The sequence below is a fragment of the Tasmannia lanceolata genome, unplaced genomic scaffold (genome assembly GCF_043159265.1).
Source record: "Tasmannia lanceolata isolate RefF3 unplaced genomic scaffold, GAP_Taslan_0.1 ptg000006l, whole genome shotgun sequence".
In the NCBI taxonomy this organism is placed as follows: domain Eukaryota; kingdom Viridiplantae; phylum Streptophyta; class Magnoliopsida; order Canellales; family Winteraceae; genus Tasmannia; species Tasmannia lanceolata.
In genome coordinates, this window is record NW_027518683.1 from 11613745 (window position 1) to 11641729 (window position 27985).

A 27985-nucleotide genomic window follows, 5' to 3' on the forward strand; every position below is an offset into this window, starting at 1 on the left:
CATCTTTTAGGAAGGACCATAAAATTGACTATCTTTTTAGCATTTTCCATTTAAATTTTAACAGTAGCAGTCACATCTCTATATCGATCTAGAAGCAGTCAATAATAATAAGTTTATATATCCAGAACCAAGACAGACTTCAGAATAGCAGTTCTATATATGATAATGGATCCAAACTAGAGTAACGCTCATAGGCCACATACAATACGGTGTTCCCATAAGACCAAGCAAAACATAACGATGGTTGGGCCAACATGTACTAAAAGGAAACCAAGTTTTCAAAACAAAAGATCACAACAGAGCCAATACCAAGAATCACCTCCAAAGAAAAAGAGAACACGTGAAATGTCTACCCCTGTGTGCGAGCTTGAAGGGTTTAATCGCAGAAGAATTTCTGTAAGACTCGTGCTGATTATAGGCTTGATGACCATCGATCGCCTCATGATTTAATCTATTGCAATGATAAGAAAACCGACAGAGATATACATGAGGAAGACCGGGTACAGAGCAAGGGCTTTTCTTCTTGGTGCGACAGCAGCGCTCATGAATGGGTATGCTGCCCAAGAACTCCATGCCAATGTTATGGCCACCACAATTACCTTGATTATGACATTGTCTTTCAGCATGCATAGTAGTGCCCCCACATCCAGAGGAAACAGGCAGTAACCCAGAAGACTGAGGCTTTGGAAGAAGATAATGTGTCCACCCTGAAAGAAAGCAACCTTGTTAAGTCTCAGGTGTATGTTCAGACTGAGAGGAGTGTGCGTGCACGCGCGCCCGTGCTTTTGGGAGTCATTTTTCAAGGAATGGAAAAATCCGCTTTAGGAGTAAGAGCAGCTTACCAACAGTAAAACATTCAGAGTGAGAATTATAGCACCCGCTGCGAGGACAGCAAATGCAACAGCAAAAACCTCGGACTGGAAGATCACAAGCAAAAGATACAGTCAAAAAAAAGATACAGTTATAAAAATTCAGTGCAGACAAATAAGCAAATGATGTTAAACAATGTAACTTTCTCAAGCAAATATAACAGGTAAACCGCATGTATGCAGTGGACAAGTGTCTTGAACAACACAAATTTCATAAACTATATCATGACAAGGCAGTTGACATGATGAGCTTTATCAAAATGTTAATGTGGTCAAGAAAGGTGCTGCTTCTGAATTTTCCCTAAGAAGCATTACGAGATTAAGTTATCAAAACTGGAATAATGTCTTAATGGAAAATTTTCTTTGGCTTCATCATGAAGATTGAGCTTTTGTAGGTTGTGCCAATTAAGCTACAAATCAGGACCACTATATTATTGTCTTCATCACTTCTGTAAGAAATGCATACTTACTAGTTTGTTAGAATAATCTGCAAAAAATCTATGAACACTAGAGGCTGTAGATCTAGATATGTTTCTGAGAATAAAATAAGAGGTGTATGATTCTAAAGTGGCAATGAGGCATATGGAACTCACCTGGTACCTTTAGTATGTTGAATATTAAAAAAATTACCTTAGCAAAAGGACATTCTCTTTTTCAGAAAAAGGAAATTGGTGATGGACCCTATGGGATATGGATAGATGCTAGGACAAAGCCTTAATTAATTTCCCTCCTTGTTTTTGGTATTAATAGCGTATATTTTATGTAGTTTTAAACTTTTAATGTACCTACTGATCCGGCTATATGTAATATATGTTCTATGTTGACAGGATCTGATAATATCATAATATATATTCTGCAATTTATCAAAAAATAATAACAGAAATGTTAATAAAAAATATTGCCAATTATCTGCATCAAAGGGAAAAGTCTACTAATCATAGCATTCTCTGTTATTTTAATGGAGGACTCTAACACAAGAGAGTTTGGACAGATTATCATTCAAGTAAGCCACCATGGCTGAGCATGCGAGAAAGACATATCAGAGAGTTCCCTCAGAGAAGCCCCGCAAATGATGGTTAAAAAGAATACAGCCACACTCCGAATTTCCTTTTCTAACAATTATATAGCCAAACTCCACATTTTCAAAGGAGAATACTCTACCGTCTTTGCATCTTATGAGTTTGACGAAGGAGTCTAATGGCAGAGGGTTTTGAGACATGGTCCATCGATTCCAGAGAACCCATCAAGGATGGTCGTTGCACAAAATACCTTTACATTGGCCAACCACAGTAGTGATGCCTTGCAAATCTACAACTAAAGAGAGCATATCCAATGGCCCACAATAAAAAGGAAAAGCTCTACTTATCTTGCATCATTTGACTTTGATGGAAGATTGATGGTTTACCCACAAACCAATCACTGTAAGCCATGCCCAAACAAACCTTAAATCAATCTATCCGTGGTGGATGTCCTGCAAACCGAGTGTTACAAAAGTATATGCCAATGATTTGCATTCAATAATGAAAAGCTAACTCATCCTAGTCTAATGTTCGGAGTAATATGCCTCAGAAAATATGTTAATCATCTCCTAATCCATTGTCCAGCAGCAGCAGAGATATGGAACTTTATTGTCTCAGTGTTCGGAGTGCAAGTGGGTGAAGCCAAAGTCGATACACATGTTCATTGCAGCTAGGTTGATAAGGGTGTAATTGGCCTAAGTCGATAGACATGTTCATTGCAGCTAGGAAGATTAGGGTGTGAATGGAAAGAGGCAGATTACTATGGAGCCTTCACCTTCCAGCAGCTTTAAGGATGCTCAAGATGGACGGGAATAAGTGATCCTTCGAGACGAAGATCGCAACTGAAAAGATGCTAAAGAAGATGGCAATCGACAGACTGGTGGAATGGGTTGTCCTATGTTGTTCCATAACAAAAGATTGTTCCCAGGTGGAAGACACCACTAGTGGGTAGTATAAAAATGAATTTTGATGGCTAAAAGTCGGGGGAAACCGGGATGAGCAGGTACAGAATGTATCCTTTTTTTCTTAATGGTCACAGAATGTATCATTATATATGAAAATAGCAAGGTTCGTTCACTTTTGGTGATCCGATGGGAGGGAAAAACTCTTCTGAAGCAAAAGAGACCTTAGGCAAGTTGTTAGACTCCTTATCACATTCTTGAGTGATGAACCGCACATCAAAGGTGTCTCTCTAAATGTGATCAGATGGAATAAATAAGGGGTGGGCTTTCCTTTTTTCTTTCTTTTTTTGAATGGCAGGGAGTGGGCTTTCTTTGGAAACTTGCAGACAAAATCAAAGAAGTGTTTGATAGACTTGCAGGACACCGCATTCATTTCTGCCACGTTAAGAGGTTTTTTTTTTTTTTTTTTTAATAGCAGGGAGTGGGCTTTCTTTGGAAACTTGCAGACAAAATCAAAGAAGTGTTTGATAGACTTGCAGGACACCACATTCATTTCTGCCACATTAAGAGGAAAGCCAGCGCTGAAGCTGATAGAATCAAATAAGGTGTTTCTAGTGAAAAACTTGCATTTAGAGACTTTATGCCTGAATTTCATAGACTTTACTAGGTCATATTTGTAGCCAGCTAGCCTATATGTTGCTGTATTTTTGGCTGAGCTGTCCTGGGCTGATCATCTCAATCAGGCATTGTTTTTATCCCTTTTATTACTAATGAAGATTTCATTGTAATCCAAAAATTAAAAAAAACGAATGTCATAAAAGATGACAATTGCATGGATGTAGTTGAGATATCGACTCCACATTTCCTAGTTTATTCTATAAGGTGTTATTTGAAACATTTCATGATGGAATGATTCTAAAGATGGTAAATGGAAGGCATGTGAACTCAGAATATCTCTCTATTCGAAGTACAATATCTCTCTATTCGAAGTACATAATCCACTAGGATCAGCACTTAATAACAATGGAGGGAGATCCAAAACCCTATGGCACACCACTTAACTTCTCCCCTTCTCTTATAAACCCCCTTAATTCCCAAATAAACCCTAATTGAAGATGATCCAACAGAAAGTTCCCCCTCCCCCACATTTGCCACTCGGGTCGGGTCGGGTTGAGCCTTTGCTGAAAAAATGAATAGGAATCAACCCGAACCCGACCCGATTTTAAGGTAAAAGCTCAACCCGAATTCCACAAAATTGACCCGAGTTGCACCCTAATTTGCTCCCCACCACCACCCCCCCCCCCCCCCCCCCCCCCGGCACCCTCCTTATTTTTCCTTCCCTCTCCTCCTGGTCTTTTCCTTCTTTCCCTTCCTCTATGAAAGTTTAGTAGAGAAAATTAGATGTAACTTCAAGATATATTGGTGGAAATAATATTTTCTCTGCATCACAATTGGCCCCGCTCTCTGGGAAAGTTACAAGTCCTGCTATAGTAGTCGGAAATTTTTTGGAATATATATGTTCATTCTACATCCTCTATAGTGTCAAAATACTTAGACTGGAAGTTGGAGATCTTCCAATTGCACCATATGATTTACTAAGTATTGGCAGAAGTAACATTTGTAGGCAACCAATACCATTGTCAAAAGACTCGCACTTGAAATTTGACAGACTCCAATTACACAATATGACTTACTAAGTGGTGCCGGTAGTTAGGTGTGTGAGCAACCATTACCATGCCGAAACACAATATAAGTGTGTGCGCGAGTAAAGTCATTGCGTGCGCCATAAGTCCATATTAGTGCTTATAATCAAACCAAACCCCTCAAATTCAAGAGAACTTTGAAGAAAACTTTATTATACATTAGTTTCTTCATTGATGCACATGAGCATTTTATATCCCAAATTCAATTTCCAATCATTACTCCTTGGTTAAACACTTACTTGGAAGGCAACTATAGTGGCCAACGCTCATTCCCATATCCAATAGCTACTATACATAATGTTAGGCCTAAAATCGGTTAACAGATATGACAGTGACGTAAGAGCCGAGCTAGAGGGCCCGAGGAGCTGAAGTGAGGGAAATAGAGTCCGGATGAACTGTGTTCTGCACAGAAGCAAACGAGGTCGGAATGACCAACCCGGAGTGTATTCCGGACAGGCCCTTCGACACTCAAGTCAGTATGAGCAGGAGTGCAGAGGGAGTCTAAGAGTGGTGGGTCAGAAGTTATTACATTACCCTTATTTATGAGCTTTGGAAGCCCTTTTATAGAGAAAAATTGGGGTAGTTGGGGAGTTAATGCTCCAAGGCAGGTGTCGACCAACTATAGGTTCAAGCTCACCTACTCTGCGATAATTACCGAACTACCCCTGCTGACGCGGGGTCTGCGGTAGGCCCCCCTCGAGACGCGTGTCGGCAGCTAATAGGTTGGTCTGCAGTAGGCCCCCCTCTAGCCACGTGGCGGCAGCTAATAGGCTGGTCTGCAGTAGGCCCCCCTCTAGCCACGTGGCGGCAGCTAATAGGCTGCTGTTTTTACACCCCATCAGTTGCCCCCCAGTTCTCCAAGTTATTATGGTGACTTGGGGAAATGTGGTAGAGTACATCTCCGATTGATAGTGGTCGAGGTCCGGCCTGTGAGGTAGTCCGGAACTTGGAGCAGTCCGAAATCAGGAGCAGCCCGAAATTTGAAGCAGTCCGAAATCTGGAGCAGTCCGGAAATTGGAGCAGTCCGGAAATTATCAGTCCGGAATTTGGAGCAGTCCGGAATTTGGGGCAGTCCGGAGCTTAGAGCAGTCCGGAAATTGGAGCAGTCCGGAATTTGGGGCAGTCTGGAGCTTATCAGTCCGGAATTTGGATCAGTACGGAATTTGGAGCAGTCCGGATCTTGGAGCAGTCCGGAGATCTGGAGTAGTCCGGAATTTGGAGCAGTCCGGAATTTGGAGCAGTCCGGAGCTTATCAGTCCGGAAATTGGAGCAGCCCGGAATTTGGAGCAGTCCGAAAATTACCAGTCAGGAGATTGGCAGTCCGGCTTGGGCCGGACTACTTTTTGTCGTTTAGCGAAACGTGTCCTATCCAGTCCGGCTTGGGCCGGACTGCTTTTTGTCGTTTAGCGAAACGCGTCATATCCAGTCCCGCTTGGGCCGTACTGCTTTTTGTCGTTTAGCGAAACACGTCCTATCCAGTCCGGCTTGGGCCGGACTGCTTTTTGTCGTTTAGCGAGACACGTCATATCAAGTCCGGCTTGGGCCGAACTGCTTTTTGTCGTTTAGCGAGACGCGTCATATCCAGTCCGGCTTGGGCCGGACTGCTTTTTGTCGTAGAACTCAAATTATTTTGAGAGCTATCCTCTACACGAGCACTTTCATGAATGTCCTTAGTCTTTTGGAGATACGCGCGTATTTTCACTTACGCCCTTGCCCCGAAGTTCGCGCCCGTGATAAATGAAAGGCACTTGGCACCATTCAAGCGTCCTCGAAATGTGCCCTTCATTCAATGCACACCGCCTCAGAAAAAACCTATAAGAAGGAGGTTTTTACCTTTCATTTTTCACTTTTTACTTTCCTCCTCCTTTTCTCTGCTTTTAATCTCTGCCAGTTCGGCTCGTGTAGTTTGTGGTTGTGAACGGCGGCGGATTTGGGAGCTTTCAGTTCGATACCGGGAGATTTCAATTCTGACCGGTAATTTTCTCAGCGCGTCTCATTCGTTTCTTTTCCTGCTTTCATGTCAAGTAGTAGCTCTAGTTCTGAGTCGAGTTCGGGGTAGTCGTCTTCTAGTAGTTCAGGGTCTAGATCGTCGATTAGAACCGAGGATAGGCCTGCCTGGTCACCAGCCCAGAAAATGGCAAGTCCCGATGTCAGTGTGGATATCATAGGTAGTGATGAGGAAGTGGAGGACGAAGTGATATTGGACTTGAACACCATTCCGCTTCCGACGGATAGTTACGTCCTAGTAGAGGGGAGTGTTGGTAGTGACGCCGGCGAGGGGTCCACAACATTTCTCCCTGGCCAGGCCGTTGAGGTCGTGACGAGAGCCCGGATGGATGCCAATCCCAAATACAACATATAGGCTCTCAACGAGGAGAATTACCTGGATGAGTCCACAATGGCGGTGATTAGGGATAAGTATTGTATTCCATCCAGGTTCGGGCTGAGGGAGGCAACGGAGGGGGATAGGGCTTGCAACGAGAGCTCTGACGTTTGCATATACGATGAGTCGTTGAGGGCCGGACTCAGATTTCCTCTGCACCCATTCTTCGCCTCGGTGCTTCGATACTACGGGCTGGCTCCGGCTCAGGTAGCGCCAAACTCATGAAAGCTGCTGACAGGGTTCGTATACCTCATTCGGGGCAGGCTTCAGAGGAACTTGTCAGTGCCGTTGTTCCGCGCGTGTGCGCAATTGAAGAGGCACAAGGGCGGGGGTTGGATTTACATTAGCCAGCGCCCGGAGGTAAAAATGATCACTGGTATCCCTTCCTCGATACACTTGTGGAGAAACAGGTTCTTCTACGTCGAGGACAGGGAGTCCAGCGAGCCCTGGCCGGTTCCTTTGACATGGGGCACCCCGGATACAGTCGCGATGAGTCGCAAGCCGTTTCTTGAGGGTGAAGATGTGAGAACGCTTGCTTTACTCCGGGAGGTGCTGGACCGTGAGGGGCCCACAGATTGTTCGGACTTCCAAGAGGAGGAGGTTCTGGTCGAGCTGGGCCTTAGTACTGCGACCCCGGCACGTACGTGGCTAGTCTTGTCTAAAACTTATTTTTCCTCCTTTCCTTGTTTCTGACTGGTTTTGTTTGTCTATCTTTCAGAGATGCAGCAGCAGTCTTATGTAGATAAAATGAGGAAGGGGGCCTTTGGGAAGGTCCATCAGGGCCAAAAAAGAAAGGCCCCAGAGGCAGCGAGTCCGGCCTCAACAAAGGACGCTCCGCCGCCCCCCAAAGCCAAAGGTTCAGTGAAATTGGTAGGCGCCTTTGGCCGGGGTGCAGGGTCCTCGAAGTCGGTGGGGACATCTGCTGTGACCCTTCCCCCCCCGTCAAGGTCCGGAGACCATATTTTTCGGCCCAATTGGGCCGTTCAAAAGAATGACACCGGCCTTGGAGAGAGCCGGGTAGCTAAGGAGCGTCTCAGCAAAGTCCTCCTTAGTAATGACAAACTCCAGGTCCTCAGCAAACCGCTAGCTACGGCTGATGAGGCCATCTTTTCGTCTGCTTACCAGGTGAGATGGCCCTCGAGTGCTCGTTTATTCTTCAGTTCTTGTTTCGCTTTCTTGTGTTAACACTGTTTGGTCTGCAGATCTTACTGTACTATAACGACCTCAGGGAGAAGAGCCAGAAATTCTCTGAGGCTATAACCAAGTCTGAGGAGGAGAACGGGAGATTGACACTGGAGGCGAAAGAGCTGCAAAAGTCCGTCGAAAAGGCGGCCGAGGAAAACAAGCGGCTTAAGGAGAATTTTACCGCTCAGTTGCCCGCGCAGAAGGAGAAGGTGGCGGAAGCCCTCAACGCTCAGAGAGAGAGAGAGCCCGAGAGAGGCAGGCGGCAGCCGTTCAAGGAAAGGAGGACGAACTCCTTACTCTGTCCAGCGAGGCCTACAAGATAGGGTTCTTTGACTGCCTTGGGCAGGTCAAGGAATCCAATCCGGGCGTGGATTTGAGCAGAATGGTTCTTCCTGACCCACCGACGATTGGTGGTGATGAGCCGGCCACAACGGCCGCACCCTTGGCCCCGGGGACAAATTCGGCGCGGGATGGTAGTAAGGAGGCCCCTTGAGCTCCCCTTCTCTCTTTTTGGCGATTTCTTGATTTCTTTTTGTAATGGCCCCTTGGAGGCCCAACTTTTGTAACAACCTGGTGAGGCATTATCCTTGTAATGGTCCTTCGAGGCCCTAACTCATGAATGGAAAGCAAACTTTTATTGTCTATCTCTTCTCCGCTTGTCTGTCTCTGGTTTATACTGTTTGACCGTATACTGTGTTGATATTGCTCCAGACAGGCGTCATGGGCTTAGGTTGATCCTAGTGGACTGGGTTTCTCAGGAGCTTTGGTTATTGCATCCGGACTGGTTCCGGACCAGGAGTGCACTCCCGGTCTTTGCGGAGACGAGCTGTGGCGAACCAAGCGTCAAGTACCCTAGTTTTAGTGAACTGGTTTCCAAGGAGCTTTGGTTTTTGCATCCGGACTGGTTCCGGACCAGGAGTGCGCTCCCGATCTTTGCGGAGACGAGCCGTGGCGAACCAAGCGTCAAGTACCCTAGTTTTAGTGAACTGGGTTTCCAAGGAGCTTTGGTTTTTGTATCCGGACTGGTTCCGGACCAGGAGTGCGCTCTCGGTCTTTGCGGAGGCGAGCCATGACGAACCAAGCGTCAAGTACCCTAGTTTTAGTGAACTGGGTTTCCAATGAGCTTTGGTTTTTGCATCCGGACTGGTTCCGGACCAGGAGTGCGCTCCCGGTCTTTGCGGAGACGAGCCGTGGCGAACCAAGCGTCAAGTACTCTAGTTTTAGTGAACTGGGTTTCCAATTTGATGAGTACGAAGAGATTTGCAAAAGAGCTTCTTTCATTCACATTCAGTATATATTAACAAAGTCATTTTTGCCCCGGGTAGCTCGCTATTGATGGTATTTGCGAAGGTTCTTTGAGTTCCAGGCATGGGGTAATAGCTGTTCCTCGAGTGTTTCCAGTCTATAACTTCCCGGACGAACCACCTCTTTTACTCGGTAAGGCCCCTCCTAGGTTGGGGAGAGTTTTCCGACCTTCTTGGGTTGGGAGATAGCAGCTTTCCTTAAGACCGGATCCCCTACTCGGAATTCTCTGGGACGTATCTTGGAGTCATGATAGCGGGACACTTTCTGCTTGTAGGCGGCGACTCTTATTCGGGATTCCTCTCTGGCCTCCTCCAATAAGTCGAGATTTGCGCGGAGCCCGTCACCAATGAGCTGTTCATTGAAGTTGGTGACTCTAGGGGACGGGGTGCCTACATCGACCGGTATTACTGCCTCTGTTCCAAAGGACAGGTTGAATGGTGATTCACCCGTTGGTGTGCGCGGGGTGGTCCGATACGCCCATAGGACGTGATAAAGCTCATCTGCCCATCGGCAAGCTTTTTCGTCCAGCCTTTTCTTTATCCCTTGCAGTAGGATTCGGTTCGTCACTTCTGTCTGCCCATTGGTCTGTGGGTGCGCTACTGAAGTGAACCTCTGCTCAATTTTCAAGTCGGAGCAAAACTTCCGAAAGTTTCGGCAGTCGAACTGTTTACCGTTATCTGTTATCAAGATGCGAGGGATCCCGAATCTGCAGACCACCGACTTCCAAAAGAAGTTCTGCACGTTCTGCTCGGTGATCTGGGCTAGAGGTTCAGCCTCCACCCATTTGGTAAAATAATCGATGGCCACTACTACGAAGGTGCGCCTTCCGGAGGCCGGTGGAAAGGGGCCCAAGATGTCCATCCCCCAAATTGCGAAGGGTAGTGGGCTGATGATTGGAGCCATAGATACAGCGGGCTGATAAATGGTGGGGGAAAACTTCTGGCATCTCTCACACTTCTTGATCAGGGTTAGTGCGTCTTGTCTCAATGTCGGCCAGTACAGACCTCTCAGCAAAACTTTGATCGCCAGGGCCTTGCCCCCCAGATGTTCCCCGCAAATACCTTCGTGTGTCTCTTGCAGGGCGTACGTGGCGTCGCTGGGCCGGAGACACTTTAAGTATGGGAGGGTGTAGAACCTTTTGAACAGGTTCTCGCCATTGAGTGAAAAACGGGCTGCTCTTTGTATCACCTTGCGGGCTTCTTTCTTGGCCTCGGGTAGTTTCCCACTACGCAGGTAGTCGACGATCCCGTCCATCCAACAGGACTCGTGTTCCACCTGCATGACTTCAACGGCCTTTCTTTCGATACTGGATTTCTGTAGAAACTCCATACATATATTTCCGAGAGTCGTGTATCCGGATGCGGCCAGCTTAGACAGCACATCTGCTTTTGTGTTTTCTGTTCTGGGGATTCTGACGACCTCAAAACTTTTGAACTTGGTGGATAACTGTCGGACCTGGGAGAGGTATTTGATCATACGCTCGTCGCGGGCTTCATATGTTCCTTGAATCTGGTTTGCGACCAACTGGGAATCACAGTAGGCTTTCAATCTTTGGGCGCCAGTCTGGACTGCAAGATTCATTCCGGCGAGGAGGGCTTCATATTCAGCCTCATTGTTGGATGCACGGAATCTGAACCTCAAGGCGTAGTCTAGAGTGAAGCTGTCCGGCCCGGTTAGAACCAGACCGGCTCCGCAGCCAACCTTGTTCGAAGATCCGTCCACGTGCACTTCCCAGAGCGGTTCGGCGGTTGAAGGACCCTGCTCCGCTGGTGGTACGGGGATGATTTCTGTACCATCTCCATCTTCTGCTAGCTCCTCAGCCGCGCTTGCCTTTTCCGCCGCTGGGGCTTGGGCGACTTCAAGTTCGGTGATATGCTGGGGGATGGAGCATTCAGCTACGAAATCTGCTAGTACTTGAGCCTTGATTGCGGGCCTTGGCATGTACCGGATGTCAAACTCACTCAGTTCCACGGCCCATTTCACGAGTCGTCCTGAGGTGTCCGGCTTATGGAGAACTTGCCTGAGTGGCTGGTCAGTCATGACCTTTATCGTGTGAGCTTGAAAATACGGTCTCAACTTCCTGGCTGCCATAATCAGGGCGTAGGCCAACTTCTCGACCCGCTGGTACCTGACTTCCGCATCGTGCAGGACTTTGCTAACATAGTAGACTGGTTTTTGTTGGCTGTGCTCTTCGCAAACTAAAACTGCTGCCAGAGCCAGGGGGCTTACAGACAGATACAAGAGTAGCTCCTCACCAGGCTCCGGCTTTGTCAATAGCGGTGGAGAGGACAAATATTGTTTTAGCTCCTCGAAGGCGGCCTGGCATTCCTCTGTCCAGGGCGTGGTCTTGAGTCCCTTGACTGCGTTAAAGAAAGGGAGGCACCTCTCTGCAGATTTTGAGATGAAGCGCTCCAGCGCGGCTACCATCCCTGTCAGTCGCTGCACTTCTCTGATGGTTTTTGGTTGAGTGAGCTCCACCACGGCCTTGATTTTTTCAGGATTGGCCTCTATCCCTCTTTGGCTAACCATAAACCCTAGGAATTTTTCCGAACTGACGCCGAAGGTGCACTTGGTGGGATTGAGCTTCATCTTGTGCTCTCTCTCAGGACTTGGAATGTTTCTTCCAGATCGGAAACATGATCTCGCGCACTTCGGCTTTTGACCAGCATGTCGTCGACATAGACTTCCATGTTGCGGCCGATCTGATTCCGGAAGAGCTTGTTTACGAGCCTCTGATATGTGGCCCCGGCGTTTTTCAGGCCGAAGGGCATGACGTGGTAGCAGTAGGTCCCCTGGTCTGTTACAAAGGTGGTCTTCGGTATATCTGGCTCATACATTCTGATCTGATTATATCCGGAGAAGGCGTCCATGAAGCTCAATAACTCGTGACCTGCTGTGGCGTCAATGAGCTGATCGATCTTTGGGAGCGGGTAGCTGTCCTTGGGACAGGCTTTATTCAGATCAGTGAAGTCAACACAGGTTCTCTATTTCCCATTTGCCTTTTTCACCAGGACTACGTTTGCCAACCAGTCCGGGTATTGAATTTCTCGAATGAAGTCAGCTCTCAGGAGCCTCTCCACTTCTTCTTTTATCGTCTGCCGCCTTTCGAGGGCGAAGTGTCTTCTTTTATGCTTCACCGGCCTGCAGGTTAGGTCAACACCGAGCCTGTGCGTACTGACCTCCGGGTTTATACCGGGCATGTCCGCGGGGGCCCATGCAAAGACGTCTGCGTTGTCCTGAAGGAATTGGGCGAGGCTGTGCCGGGTGTCGTCGTCCAGAGAGGAGCCGATCTGAACGACCTTCTCCTCATCACTTTTGCACAAGGGGATGGAGATGAGGTCCTCGGCGGGCTGAGTTCCCTGGGCTTCATCCCTAAGTTCGAGTAACTCAATTGGCAACGACTCCACCGCATCCTTGCCCTTCAGTGCCATTGCATAACACTCCCTAGATTGCGGCTGGTCCCCCCTCACTCCTCCAACACCGTTTGGCGTAATAAACTTCATCTTCTAGTGATAGGCTGACGCGACGGCGCGGATTAGGTTCTGGCCAGGCCGTCCTAAAATAGCGTTATAGACCGAAGTGGCCCTCACTACTAGGAAGTTGACCATGGCGAAAGCTTGGCAAGGGTGGCTCTCCGACGAGGACCAGAAGTTCGATTTGTCCCTCTACCTTGACGACCTCTCCAGAGAAGCCGAAAAGATCTGAATACGCCGGCCTTAAGCGGTCGTCACCTATCATCATTCTTTCGAAGGAATGATAGTACAAAATGTCGGCCGAGCTCCCATTGTCTACCAGGATTTTCTTCAACTCCCAGTTTGCGACGAGCATTGTTAGAACCAGGGCGTCGTCGTGCGGTAATATCAGGTTGTCGAGGTCCGCATCCGAGAAGGAGATCTCATTCTCTGTCTTCGTCTTCTTGCCGCATGTGTGCACGGCATTGACTTGGCGTACGTATGCTTTTCGAGCAGCAGAAGAGGTGCCCCCAGCTGCCGGACCACCCATAATTGTGCCAATGACTCCCCTTGGTTGGGAGCGGTGCGCCTCTGGTTGTGGACTAGGCGGCGGAGGAGATTGTCCCCGGGCTGGGGGCGGTTGAGACCGCCGAGAGCTCCGGCCCTGGGGACCTTTCTCCTTGGGCTCACTTCTGTGGGTGTCACTTCGGACATTTTTTCAAATAGCCCCGGCTGATCAACTGCTCGATCTCCTCCTTCAGCTGCCAGCACTCGTCCGTGTCGTGGCCGTGGTCCCTGTGGAACCGGCAGTACTTCGACTTGTCTCTCTTGTTTCCCTTGGAGATCATTGGGGTTGGCCACTTTATGAACTCTTCTCGGCTGATAGCGGCCAGTATATGTCTTCGGGAGGTGTTGAGAGGGGTGAAGTTCTCCTCCCTTCTTTGGGGGGACTTTTCTCTTCTAACGGCCTTGTCATCCCTACGCTGTTTAGCAGGGTTCTTGTCTTGGTTCTTGTCTTCAGAGGTTCTCCTCCGATTTGAGTCCAGGGCAGCCAGGGTCTCTTCTACTGATATATATTCCTCCGCCCCAGCCATTAGATCTGCTAGGGAGTGCGGATTCCGGCGGGCCACTGCTCGGCGAAAATCATTAGATCTAGCACCTGCGAGAAGCGCGTTTGTAGCGGCTGAGGGGTCTAGATTTGGCACTTGGAGTGCCTCCCTGTTGAAGTTGCGACGAAGGCTTTGAGAGGTTCATTATCCTCATGTCGCAAGGCCATCAAGGATGCTGTTGTTTTCCTTGGCCTGCGGCTGCTCATGAAGTGACGGACCAGATCTTCCCCGAAGTCATCGAAGTTGCTGATGGAGTTCGGTCTGATCCTTGAGTATCAGTCCCTGGCCGCACCGGTCAGGGTCGTCGGGAATGCTCTGCAAAGGAAGCCACCCGACGCACCGTGGAGGAGCATCATTGTCCGGAACGTCTCCAAGTGGTCCACGGGGTCAGTGGTCCCATCATACTGCGGGACAATTGGCATTTTAAACCCTCTGGGTGCTGGGGCACCCATGACGTCGTCGGTGAACGGCGTTCTACTTAAGAACGCCCTAGAAACGGGCCGGCTTTGATCCTTAGCCAGCTCTTCAATTATGTGATCCATCTCTTCTATTCTCTGCAGCATCGGGTCGGCTCTACGGTCTGGTGACCTGTTTCTTTCCACAGATTGGCTCACCGCAGAGCCGGAGTGGCTTTCCGGACTCTTACGACGGGACCGGGATTTTGCTTGTGGTGCGCGCTCTTCGTGAGCTCGGCGCCTTTGCGCAAAGCGAGACCGCGACCTCCGACGGCGGTGAGGCTCCGTCTGTGCATGCCTGGCCGTGGGGTGACGGACTTGTCTGGTGGAGTGATGAGTTCGGTCCTCACCGTGGCGCGATGACTCTCCCCTATGAATATCTGGCCTTCCTTGGACAGGTCGAGGAGCTTCTGGAGGAGGTTGGGGAGGCGCCTGGAGTAGCTGCTGGTACTGATCAACGAGAGCTGTCATTTGCTGAAAAATAGCTTGAACTTGCTCCGGAGTGGGCATGGGGTTGAGGTGCTCCGAGCGAGCAGGACTCTGCTCGGCGGTAGCGGAAACTGCCACCACCAGCGAGGCAATTCGCTCACTCCTGGTCCTGCGGGGCAGCACGGTTCGGGTAGTCCGTGCAGTAGGGATGCGCGCGCTCTTGCGCCCTGCCATTTTTTAGAGATATCTGAGAACAGCTTTTAGTTCTGAGGTCCCACGGATGGCGCCAATCTGTTAGGCCTAAAATCGGTTAACAGATATGACAATGACGTAAGAGCCGAGCTGGAGGGCCCGAGGAGCTGAAGTGAGGGAAATAGAGTCCTGATGAACTGTGTTCTGCACAGAAGCAAACGAGGTCAAAATGACCAACCCGGAGTGTACTCCGGACAGGCCCTTCGACTCTCAAGTCAGTATGAGCAGGAGTGCAGAGGGAGTCTAAGAGTGGTGGGTCAGAAGTTATTACATTACCCTTATTTATGAGCTTTGGAAGCCCTTTTATAGATAAAAATTGGGGTAGTTGGGGAGTTAATGCTCCAAGGCAGGTGTCGACCAACTATAGGTTCAAGCTCACCTACTCTGCGATAATTACCGAACTACCCCTGCTGACGCGGGGTCTGCGGTAGGCCCCCCTCGAGACGCGTGTCGGCAGCTAATAGGCTGGTCTGCGGTAGGCCCCCCTCTAGCCACGTGGCGGCAGCTAATAGGCTGCTGTTTTTACACCCCATCACATAATAAGTGACACCTTGCTGTAGTGGCTAAGTTTGGTCTTACACATACAGCTACTATAGTAGAATCTTCTATTATTATTTTATAAGAGAAACCAGAGTCGGCATTTGTTTGACATTATTTCACCTCGACAATATTTCACCATGTAACCAACATACAAAGCACCAAAGCAAATTGTGATGAGACAATATCTAGAAATCAGAAGAACTGTACCTTCAAATGCCAGAACTGATTCGTTGCAAGAGTGCATAGTTTTGCTTTTTTTTACAAAAGCATGCCTGTTTTACTTGCAAACAGAGATAATATTCTTACTCTCTGCATTTCACCTATCGCTATGGCAGGTTCTACGATGAGGAAAATATGAGCAAATTCAATAAAAAAGAAACCACTGTCCGCGACACCATAATGATAAATGAACTTGATTGCGAAGAACAACTTCAGGGGAATGTGAAAATAAAAAATGAAAAATTATTTTAATTAGAACCTAATAAAAAGAAAATAAATGCCACAATTGCATTAGAGCGTTTCAATTACATATGGTTGTTAGAGAAATATCTTCAAAGAACTAGAAACAGCAAGTAAATGTACTCAACTAAGCTAACAAGCAGCAATTTAAGGCCAATAGCAAGTGACTAAAAAAATACTTGTAAAGGGAAATGTAATTCATACCTTTTTCACAGATGCAGACCACGACAAAGTAAGACCAAGGAAGACGATAAAGAAAAATGGTCCCCAAAGATCCCAATCCCTCAGAGCTTTGCCAGGGTCTTCACGAAACGGGTTCGGGAAAACCACAAGTTTTAAATTGCTGATGATCCGCGACAAATCCCTCTTCACAGTATCCCACACAGGCTCAGTAAGAGTGTTGGAAGCTGATCCAAAGCCGCTGGCTGTGATATTTGGACGAGAATTTGGAAGAGGCTGTGGGGGCAGTGCAGCAGGTGGAACAGGAACTGCTGAATGCTTCTGATATATCGGTGGGAGATTTGAAGCTATAAAAGGGGATGAGGAGACGGGAATGGAGGCTCTGGGAGGGCTAGGAGGTCTTGCCGGCAATACCATTGCAGGTCCAGATTGAACACTGGCATTTATGAGGTTTTCAATCTCATCAATGTCTGACTGGGAAGAAGGGTGGAGAGGAACGGTATCGTTATGGGACATCTTTGCTGGAGAGGGCAAGAATTTCCCAAAAAGAGCAGATCAGATGACGTCTTTAAGAAGATGCAAGAAAGTGCAAGCTCTTAAACCTGTCGATCTAAAGTCAGCAAATATCAAAGATCAAATCGAGAATTTCGAAGGAAATTCAACAACAAAATTGCAACGGAGTTAGACCAAAATTCCAGCAGGCCATCACAAAATGAAATAGTCTCAGTAAATCCATTCAGAAGATTAAGAAGAAAAAGCCAAAATACAATAACAAGTTGCGTTACATAATTCATCAAAAAACCCTACAAAAGAGAACAAGTACCGGAGCAGGCCACCTATTCAACAACATTTATATATAGGGGATCGATATCTGCACACCCAAAAACAATATCGTGCACCCTCGTTTGTTGCTTGTAATGCCAAGGTAGAAATAACTGCCCCAGCAGGTTAACATTTAACATGTCTAACAACAACAACAACAAGAGAAAGAGAGGAAGAGGAAGAAGAAGAAGAAGAAAAGCGACGGAAAACAACTTATCCACATTCATTGTATAAGAATCCATTACCTGAAGACATTAATTCAAATTACAGCTAAAATAACATAGTTTATCTGCCTGTGCAGGGTCACTTACCAAGCTTGGAAATTTTAACATATCTGCTACATCAACTTATCATTGAAATGAAGCAATCTTGGCATCTATAAAAATAGAGATCACTTAAAACCAACACTCCCGAGAGGTTAAATTCACTTCAATAAACATGTACACAAATACTTACAAGCTATCTGCAACTTTGATCTCACACCATGATCTTTTCCCCACTGTAACAAAAGTTTTTCAGCATCAGAGGTACATTTCTCAATGACCTTATTCGCAATATTCTTGCCACCTAATGATTTGATCATATCTACAGTCGCATCATGTAACACTTGCAAAACTTGCACTCTGTCATCCGTAATACTCGGGAGCAATAAATTTACGACTAAGAGGACAGAACTGAGAGACTCCAGTTCATTCTTAGGGCTAAAGGGGCCAAACTCATCATCTCCAACAAAGTAAAGCTCACATAGATAGGGTGTCTACAAAAAATCAGATCCATAGGATCACTTCTTGCCGGGTCTAATTTGAAGCTGGGTTCGCCAAGCATTTGTATGGTCCGGAGGAGTTTATTTAATGGGCATTTATTAGTGGTCGAATATCCAAACCATTCGTTCGTTGGGTTGCCTTTCCCATAAAATCACCCCCATATGATTATCCACACTCTCCGATCCGTACAAGTTAATTTATGGTGTAGTTAGTCAATAGATCGAGGGTTCCTACGGAGATGATTTTACAGGCAAGGCCTGTCTACGCCTCACTCAACGAACGAACGCTTAGGATTTCGAACAAGTAGGTGCAAGTGTTTATTTAGCGTGATGATAAATTCGCGCCCCCTGAGGGATAATTCGCACCCTGACCGTCAAAAAGTGTTAAGGTCTGACACGTATCTTCCTTGAAGCGGCGCGGATTATCCCACAGTGGGTGTGAATTTATCATCTATTTATTTTTTATTCTTAAATACAGGAGAGTCTGTGTATGTAATGGCTGTACCGGTTGTAGCGTTTACAACCCGGTAAATGAGGGGCGAATAGGGACTAACAGGGGGGAATTTATCATCGCCCTTTATTTATTTTTATTGCCTATTCCTCTTTGCTTCGCGGCGACGTTTTGGGGTGGAAGGAAAGAGGCAAATCTCAAATCTGCCATGAAGATTGATGGAAAATCTGTCCACAGAAAAAATTATCAGATCCCTTTACTAGGTCTTTAGCGATTTGTTTCCCTCCTTGTAAGCGCTCGATTCTCATCTTAAGATTCTTCAATAAAGTCTGACTTTCTTGAATTTTCCGCATTTTCACTCATGTATTTTTTCTATTCAGATCCGTGCTTTTCATTTCTCCATTTTTTGTATTTGTCGATCAGTTAGATTATTTCGCATTCATGTTTTATCTGATTCAATTATCTCTCTGCAATAGGATTTATGTTATTTGCGTGATAATCTTGCTTTTTTTTGCTTTCTTTTTTATCGGATTCACTGAAAACATTGCATGATAATCCTGGTTATTTTTTTGCTCTTCTTTTATTCGGATTCATTGAGAACATTGTGATCTGATGATTCTGCTTAACTTTCTTTGAATCCCTTAGAGATTTGTTTGTTTGTGGACTTTATATAGAATTCACCTTTTCACGGTCATCTGATTGAATTTCTTGAGCTATTTTGATTTCTAATGATTTTCGGATATCTTTTTACTCGGATCCGTTTCATATATAGCACGCCTTTCACTGGCGCTCCTTTTATATTCCGTTGAGTAGAGGTTTGAAGAACTCTTATATTGGTGCTGATTTTAGGCACTGGAAAGGCCTAAAAAGACGAATTTCTGTTGAGATTAAGCTTACAAAGTGGATCCAGAAAGGTATCTGCGAATGTTTTTTATTGGTTTGGTTCTTGTGTAAATGATTGGGTTCCCCTCTAATGGTGACCACTTACAAGCCAAAAAGGCCAAAACAAGAAACCCATCTAGCTAGTATATTTCGATAAAAGGAAGCCAGCAATTCTAAAAAAAAAAAAAAAAACTGGTGAGGTTTTACCCTGTAAGATAGAAATATAGATAAAATTTGCAAGCATTTATGGGGTCTTGAGGTCCATAGTTGTGAGATCGAAAGGGATTACTGGACAGGAGCTTGAGGAACCTTGTTTTTGAACCTGGTTTCCCTTGCTGAATCATTTTAACGTTGAAATCTTTTTATTGAGAGAATGCCAAGGCCAAAAAATGAACCGAACTAACTACCACTGAATAAGGAAGGTGACTGTTGTGAGAGTTGATTATGATTTATGAACTTTTATTCCCGATATATTACAGGCCCTTATAATACAGCCGTACACAGTTTGTGTCATCTAAGTGTTGTTTTCCCTCTCTTTTCTTCTTCTTCTTCTTCCTCTTCCTCTCCTTCTCTTGTTGTTGTTGTTGTTAGACATTGTTAACCAACCAACTTCTCCAAAAGCTTAAGCTGTTGGAGAAAGGCGTTATTTATCTTTTATACTTTAACACTCCCCCGCATGTGTGGCCCACTTGGCAAACACGTGGCACATGTGGTCCCACTTTGGGCTGACCATCGCATGTGGATTTTTGCTATCCGGGAGGTTTGAACTCGAGACCATTGGCTCTGATACCATGTTAACCAACCAACTTCTCCAAAAGCTTAAGCTGTTGGAGAAAGGTGTTATTTATCTTTTATACTTTAACGGACATGTTAAAGTTGCATGTTTTGCATATTTCAACCGAAATATCAACAAAATCCCAAAATTTCTAGCGAAACCTAGTATTTTCCAGAATCAAGGTGGATTTTGCATTGGTAGCAGCCGAATGTTTCGGCTGAAATTTAAAACCAAGAAATTGCTTCAATCACCCTAGTCCACAAATGAAGCCTTTCCTCTTCAGATCACCAGAGCCATTTTCCCAAAAGAGCTTTATTAACATTTTCCAAGCTTCTAATGCCCACTCCGCCTGACTTTATAGGCCTGCAAACCTCCCTCCAACTAACAAGGTGGAACTTTCTCCTTTGATTGGAACCGCCCCATAAAAACCTTCTTTGAATCTGCTCAATTTTGTGAATCTTGCTCATGGGGCATTGGAATACTGATAGATAGTAAAAGGGAATGATGGCTATAAATGGGAATGATGGCTAAGACAACCTTGATTAAGGTTATCCACTTATCCTACCTCCCAATGAGACCAAATTGCGCTTCCAAGGGTCCAACCGGGGCTCCACCCTCTCTACAATTGGGTCCCATGCTTTCTTTTTCAGTCTCCCCATCTCTCCCTACTAAGTAAAACTAGTTGCAGTCCCGTGCGATGCACGAGCCGGCCGAAAAAAAAGAGATTTATAGCTAAAAAAGAAAGCTTTATAACATTTGTTTTTTGTTTTAAAAGAAAGAAGAAACATTCATAAGAAGATATAGAGAAAATTTCAAGAGAAGTTCACCCTAGAAAAATAAAAGGGAAAATCGATTAGAGAAAGAGTTGTCGAGAGATATCTAGAGAGAAATGGAGAGCTCTTTCGACACTTTTTGACGTCAAATTAGGTTAAAACGGGTGCATATTATCCTATGGGGGTGCGAAAAATCATTTTCCTAAAAGTAAACTGCCATTAAAGAATTTGTCAAATCAGATTCATAGCATGGCATGAATAAATTGGAGACACATGAAAGAACCAAGTAGAAACACATAAGAATTACATAAATTGGAGAACATAGTATCAAAGATTGAAAGAGTTTCTTTGCACCTTTTGAAGCACTAATATCAACGAACCCAATTCCACAATCAGCTACTTAGGAATGTAAAAGGCTGAGAAGAGACAATTGAAGAATCTGCCTTAAGAGAAAAAAAACTGAAAGTCATTGCTCCATGTAGATGTTAGGATTTCGAAAATCACATATAGAAACTAATTAAGCTCCCTCCATCTCCTCTTGCGAGAGTCCAGCCGCAATGAATTCATAAGTGTACTTATGCCATGTTTTTTTTGGATTTTGAGAACTAATTGTGAGTCATGAAATGATTATTGGTCTCAAAAGTAAACTTAAATTTGAGTACAATAATCAATTTTCCACTCAAAATTACGTTTAATTTTGAGTCCAATAATCAGGTTGAATTTTTTAGTCCAATAATCAGGTTCGGACTCACAATCGGTAAAAAAAAAATACAGGTTATTAATGCACGGGTTGAAATTTAAAAAAAAAGTGTAATATAAAAAGGTTCAATCAATTTAAGACTGATATGAAATTAATCCTTGCGGAAAAATGAGGGCATAAAATTGGTACCAAGTTAGAACGGAAAAAAAATGAAGAGAAAGTATGGAAGAGAAGATAGGTAATGGGATGAATGTGTTGGATTGGAAATTATTTTAGAATACCAAAATTAGAAAGCAAGCTACATATGGAATTTTTAAAGCATTCTATGTAAACATGTTTTTTTAAAGCGTTCAATCAAAACCCCTTGAATGACCCGCATGAAAAGGCCTCAATGCATTCAGACATTGAATCACTTGCAGCCTCTTTGTTGCCGTATCTACGGATCTACCTTGCTCAACTTTGACTCATAACAAACATTTCAAAGGTTAGCATCCTTTCACTTCTAAGAGCATCTGAAATTCAATAATCATTTTTGGACTCATAAATCAATTCTCAAATCCAAAAGAAAACGAAAATTACTACAGCAACAAAAAGAAAGAAAAATAGAACAAATAAAATAAATATATCTAGCATTAAATTAAAAATAAGAAGCATGACTAAGAAGGAAATATGGCGAATCTGAGACATGGAAAAAAAAGGTACTCACTTGTGTTAGAATCGATTCTAAATAAATTAAACTCCCATTATAAAGAGATAAAACACGGGCAAGTATCCTAATAAAAAAACTTACATAAAAAAAATGTGAGATTGTAGAAATTAAACTGTATATTCACAACTAATCAGGATTTTAGGTACCTTTTAGCTTTCGGGTGATCTTTTGGACGAACACGCAAAAATTCTAAAAATTTAGTCTTTCCCTTTCAAAAGGATGAGCTTCAAATGGCTGAAAAAGGGATGTAAAACGGAGAGAGTTGAAACCTAGGGATAAGTAGAAATTCCTTATTTATTTCCTAATTAATAGTGCGTTATAGTTCCTTTTTGAGAAATTAGGAAAATATATGAAAATGGGAGTTTTTAGTAATAACCTAGTTAAATGGAATTGGAGAACGGAAAATGAGAATTAGAAGGAATACCAAAAGTTAGGAGGAAGCTTGCCATAAATAAATGTTTCCAAAAGAGATAAGCTTAAAATAGAGAGGGATTCCAAAAAGACCCTAACAAATATCCAAATCCAAGAAGGAAAGGGAGTAAAGCAAGGGAATGCTAAAGAGTCCCATTAATATCAAATCGTGGGAGACGTTTATGGAGGAGAATTGACGTTAATGGAGAGGAGAATTCTATTTAAAATCGTTAGTGAAAGTTTTAAAATCTAATTGTAGATACGTTTTTATCTAGGGAGAATATGAAAGGATAGATAGGAATTGATACTCATTTTGTGCTTTATTTATGGCGATTATTAAGGGAAGAGAAAATTACGTGAGTCTTTTGGAATTGAGACTTTTTAAAATTGCGAGATGAGGAGGGGCTGACACGTGGCAACACCACGGCGTAGAGGATTCCGCTTTACTTATATATATATATATATATATATATGATGGGAATTTATCTACCCTGCAACCAAGAACCCTCATCAGCTCAATGATTGCCTCCTCCTAGGTGTTAATACCAATCAGCCTTGATTTACTGAAGTTTGATCTCTCGCCTCTGATCAGCTCATAACACCTTAAAATTGCCTTGAGATTAAGAACTTTCTCCTCTTCCGACGACCTAAAGATCAAAGTATCATCTGCAAATTGTAGATATGAAACCACCATGTGCTACTCAAGGATTGAAATTTCGGTTTCGGCCTCTACCGAAACCGAAACTTTAAACAGAAATTTCGGTCATTTCGGCCGAAAATGATGCCGAAATCTGAAATTTCTCAATTTCGGTCCATACCGAAATCCGAAATTTCGGTCCCTACCGAAATTCGAAATTTCTCAATTTCGGTCTCCACCGAAAGTTAAAACCATGGTGCTACTCTCCCAGCTTAAAGCCTTCAATTAGATTTAGCTCTTTGCCTCTTTCCATCAGCCCAGCGAGAGTCTCTGCAATAATCACAAATAGGAAAGGGGAGAGGGGATCCCCTACCTCAAACCACACGATGAATTGAAAAAGCCTTTAGGCGAGCCATTAATGAGAACATAGTACCAAGCTGAAGAAATACACCTACTAATTCAAGAGCACCACCAACTCCCAAAACCCATCCTTCTCAGCAAATAAAGGAGGTAATTCCACTCCACCCGGTCATAAGCCTTCTCCATGTCCAGTTTACATAATATGGCCTTCTCCTCCTCCTTTACATAGTGGTTCACAACCTCATTTGCAGTTAGCGCGCTATCAAAGAACTGCCTCTCCATGACAAAGGCTGATTGGTTGTTAGATATAAGCTGTGGAAGGTTCAGAAGAAATTTCTTCAACGGGGAAGTGGATTGGGTGGCAAGTTTTATACAGAGACGCTAGAGGCCTACTACATAAAAAGGGCAGGCGAAGATAAACGGGTTTGGATACGATGCTCCTCTGGGATTTTTAGTGTCAAATCATTCTACGCTCATTTGGCTATGAGCTCGGGCTCCTCGCTCATAGCCCGGGTGTAGGGCATTCTAGTGCCACCACAGGTTAATGCATTTGCTTGGACTGCTTTTCAAAACAAGATCCTCATGGTAGAGAAGTTGTGTAAGCGGTTGATAGTGGACCACCGTGCCCTGTGTGTACAAGCTGGGAAACAGTGGATCATAAGTTTTTGCAAGTAGCACAGCTAGAGAAGTATGGGGGGTGATCTTGAGTAGATTTGGCTTGGTGTGGGCTTTCCCAAATCAGTGATCAATCTTTTGGAAGAGTGGGCGTGTGTGCCCTTGCATTCAAAGGGAAGACTCTTTGGGAACCGGTTCTACTCGCCACTTTATGGGCTCTGTGGAAAGAAAGGAATGCCCTGGTTTTCAAAGGCAAAGCTATGTCACCTCATTTCATATATGTAAAAGTGATTGCCTTGTCCATTGCATGAGCTAAATCCCTTACGAGTTTTAGGTTTGTATTTGCTCATCAATTGTGGCAGGGTTGGAGAGATATTTGCTTTAGGTATGAGGAGAGGTCGGTGCCCTCACCAGAATGGGATCCTCCAAACCCCGGGCCCCTAAAATTGATCTTTGATGGTTCCAGTCTTGGCAATCTTGGACCAAGCGGAGTAGGTGGTCTTCTAAAGGGTAACCTGGGTGTTATGCGGTCGGCCTTCTAAGGCCCTATTGGAATGGCGGACTCGAATGAAGCGGAGGTTAGATTTTTTCAATGAAAGATTTTCTATAGAAAACTTTTTGTATATAAAATTTTTATTAGCGTGGAACCCACCATTTTACACCTAAGGTTTTGATGGGGTGCGTAGGTCCCACCATTTTACTCATGTTTTGTGCAGATTTGGCATGCCGTGGATCTTTCCCTCTTTTATTTCTTTTTTTAATGGCAGGGTCTTTCCCTCTAAACTCATCGATCTCTACGAAGGTTGGACACTTGTCCCATGAAGGAAGAAAGGGAAAATCCTATGGAATGTGACATTGCTTGCCATGATTTGGGTGCTTTGTAAAGAACGGAATGCTAGATTATTTAGAGGCTTTGTGAAGAGTGCTCGCTTCATTTTGTTGAAAGTTGTAGCTCCAACCATATCGTGGGTGAAAACCCTTCTAAGTTTCAAGTCTTTCCCAGTATTCGATCTATGTAATGGATGGAAAGAGACTTGTGTTAGTTCGGAGCAGGTGAACATGATTTCACGGGATTGGGAGACATGGGGCTTGGGACAACTAAAGCTTAAATTTGACGTATCTGGCATTCGAAATCCTATACCTGCTGGAATTGGATGTGTTCTCAGGGATGACGGCAGGTCCACGAGGTGGGCTTTTACAGGCCCAAAAGGGATAGTGGACTCCAATGAGGTGGAGGTTAGAGCGATCCTACAGGTTATCGGGTAGCCTGAGAATAGCATTTTGGACCAAGTCATAGTAGAGGGAGACTCTATTAACATGATAAGGTGGCTTACACAGTACGAGATTGCAGATTGTGTAGCCGGCTCATCCATTTCCTTCCAGCATATCAGCAGATCGACAAATAGCGATGCCGATTGGCTAGCTAGGGCAAGGATATCTAAGGAGGGTTTAGAAATGTTTGATTATTTCCCTCCGTAACGGCATATGCTGGTTGTATCTTTCCCTTTTTATCTTTTTTTTCTTCTCTTCTATTGTGTTGACCATCTCGGTCGCAGGGTTTCCAGTTTATTTCCTTTTTTTATTTTTTATTAATATCAATCTTTACCATTTAAAAAAATTATAACATTCATATAAATTTAGGTTCAATAATACAATTCAAGTAAAAATCCGAAAGGTTTAATTTGAATAATAAATCATAAGAATTTACAACGGAAATGATATCAACACTTCCATGTTTTGACTTTTGATATTTCCGCTAAAACTTCTTGTCTTTTAGTATTTAAAGGGCTGTCAAAAGGGTATTACAGTTCCCAAAAAGTTCTTACAAGCCAATTAAAATAGAAAAGACAAGCTAAGACCGTGGAAAGATCAAAAATGACAGTGCTGATATCATTTCCCTTTTCCAAAACAACGGTTGTAATGTTTAAGAGAGATAAAGAAGATGTTGAAAACAAAAAAATAAAGTGGTGACAGTCTATTTAAATTCAAAATTTGTGTGACCACAATAATCCTCCTAATTTTCAATTCAAATCCTATGGCTCAATTGAAATCTTGGAAAATTGTAAATGGTTCGACTAAGATCTATTTGACAAAAGTTATAAATGACCCACGGTTCTAAATTTCAATTTCGGTCACAATCAATATGAAAACGTTTCGGTTTTGATACGGAATTTTGACTGAATTCTTGTAAAATCACAAAACCATTTCGCCATTTCGGTACGAAGTCACGGCCTAAATTCAGGTAAGATTCTTCGCCACTGGTTTTTCTTTTTCTTTTTTGCCCTTTTTAGAAATATCTTAGAGGAATCTCGTTGTTCTTCTCTTTTCTGTGAGAGGAGTTGATTTTTATCAAGGTTTTTGTCGAAATGTTGATATTTCAACAAAAAACTTTGCTTTTTTTTTTTATTCGAAAGTTGCATGTTTTGCATATTTCAACCGAAATATTAACAAAATCCCAAAATTTCTAGCGAAACCTAGTATCTTCCAGAATCAAGGTGGATTTTGTATTGGTAGCAGCCGAATGTTTCGGCTGAAATTTAAAACCAAGAAATGAACTACACTACACAAAATATGGAAAGGCTTTTCATAGTATTCAATTGTTTTGAAGTTAATTTTATACAGGGTGAAGAGAAACCAAATGAATTAGTAAGCAATATAGCATGTCTCAATTTTTCCAACCACTGATTGGTTTGACTGGTCGGTATAGTTCATCACTCTATATAGCCACAAAACAAAAATACTAAACTTAGAATGAAATTTGGAATAACATTGAACGTGCCCGTAGAGCCTAAAAAAGTATTTAATAATTGAAGCAATAAAGACCATTCATAAGAGGAAAAGACATCACTTTTGAGCCCAAACTATTAACAGTAAAACCATGCCTTTCCACAATATTTCCAACAAATGGATCTTCAGAACAGCAATGACTTCATAACATGAAGGAGAGGATCATTTGCACAGATGGGGAGATAATAACAAAACCCCAGTGAATCAAACATGAACTTAGAGAAAGATGGACATAGGTATGGGATTTTGATGCGAACATATCTTTAGCCGTTTCCTTCTATTTTCGTTGTAATATTTTTAGTAGTTTTCTTATTCTATGTAGAGCAAGAATGTTTTTAGTTTCGCTCTTTTATATTCAGCAATGGTATTTTATAGTAGTTGCCTTATGCTATTTTCAGTAGGAGATCTATATTGGGTAGGAAAGTCTTTATGATGAAAACAAGCTGTAATCTTTTATTTGGGCATCAATGAAAAACATCTTCTTCTTCTGCTATTCTTCTATTAGATTTTCACCAAAACAAAACAAATCAAACAATAAATCCTCACAAACCCTAACGGGAAAGGAGAAATGGGATATACGAGCATAATTCAAGGAAACCACGCCTTTCAACAATATTTTCACCAAAACGAGACAAATCGAGCAATAAATCCTCTCAAACCCTAACGATAAAAAGAGAAACATCACTTTTGGGCCCAAGTTATTGTGAGTTTATAACATAAACGGAAAGGATGGTTTGCACAGATGGGGAGATAATAACAAAACCACATGGAATCAAACAGAAAGTTGGGAAAGAAGTATGGGATTTTCACCAAAACGAAACAAATCAAACAAAAAATTCTCGTAAACCCTAAAGAGAAAGGAGAAATGGGATATAGGAAGAGATTTCGAGGAAATTACCTGGGGTTGAAGAACTCTGATATACCCTAACGATATCCCTTGGATTGATGCTCTCTCGATTATATTTTCTTCTTCGATCTGGGTTTCGAGGCCAATATTTTTTGTTTCTTATTCTACACTTCTAAGGATTTTTTACGTTTCTTCTTTTAGACTGGACAGA

General features: G+C 43.8%; 1 protein-coding gene across 9 annotated transcripts; it reads right to left on the minus strand.

Annotated features, from left to right (window-relative positions):
- Window positions 1-135: 135 nt before the first annotated feature.
- LOC143879687 (protein YIP4b-like) lies at window positions 136-27983 on the minus strand. Of its 9 annotated transcripts, none has more exons than XM_077382183.1 (5): window positions 27826-27983; window positions 21063-21147; window positions 16267-16763; window positions 843-917; window positions 136-707 (listed from the first exon to the last, which is right to left on the minus strand). In XM_077382183.1, the coding sequence occupies exons 3-5, from the start codon at window positions 16756-16758 to the stop codon at window positions 447-449; spliced, it is 828 nt and encodes a 275-aa protein (XP_077238298.1). In that variant the 5' UTR covers window positions 16759-16763; window positions 21063-21147; window positions 27826-27983; the 3' UTR covers window positions 136-446. The 9 variants fall into 9 exon arrangements, with proteins under 9 accessions (XP_077238298.1, XP_077238297.1, XP_077238293.1 ...); XM_077382182.1 differs by having other exon boundaries at window positions 16267-16844; XM_077382178.1 differs by having other exon boundaries at window positions 16267-16852.
- Between the last annotated feature and the right edge of the window lie 2 nt (window positions 27984-27985).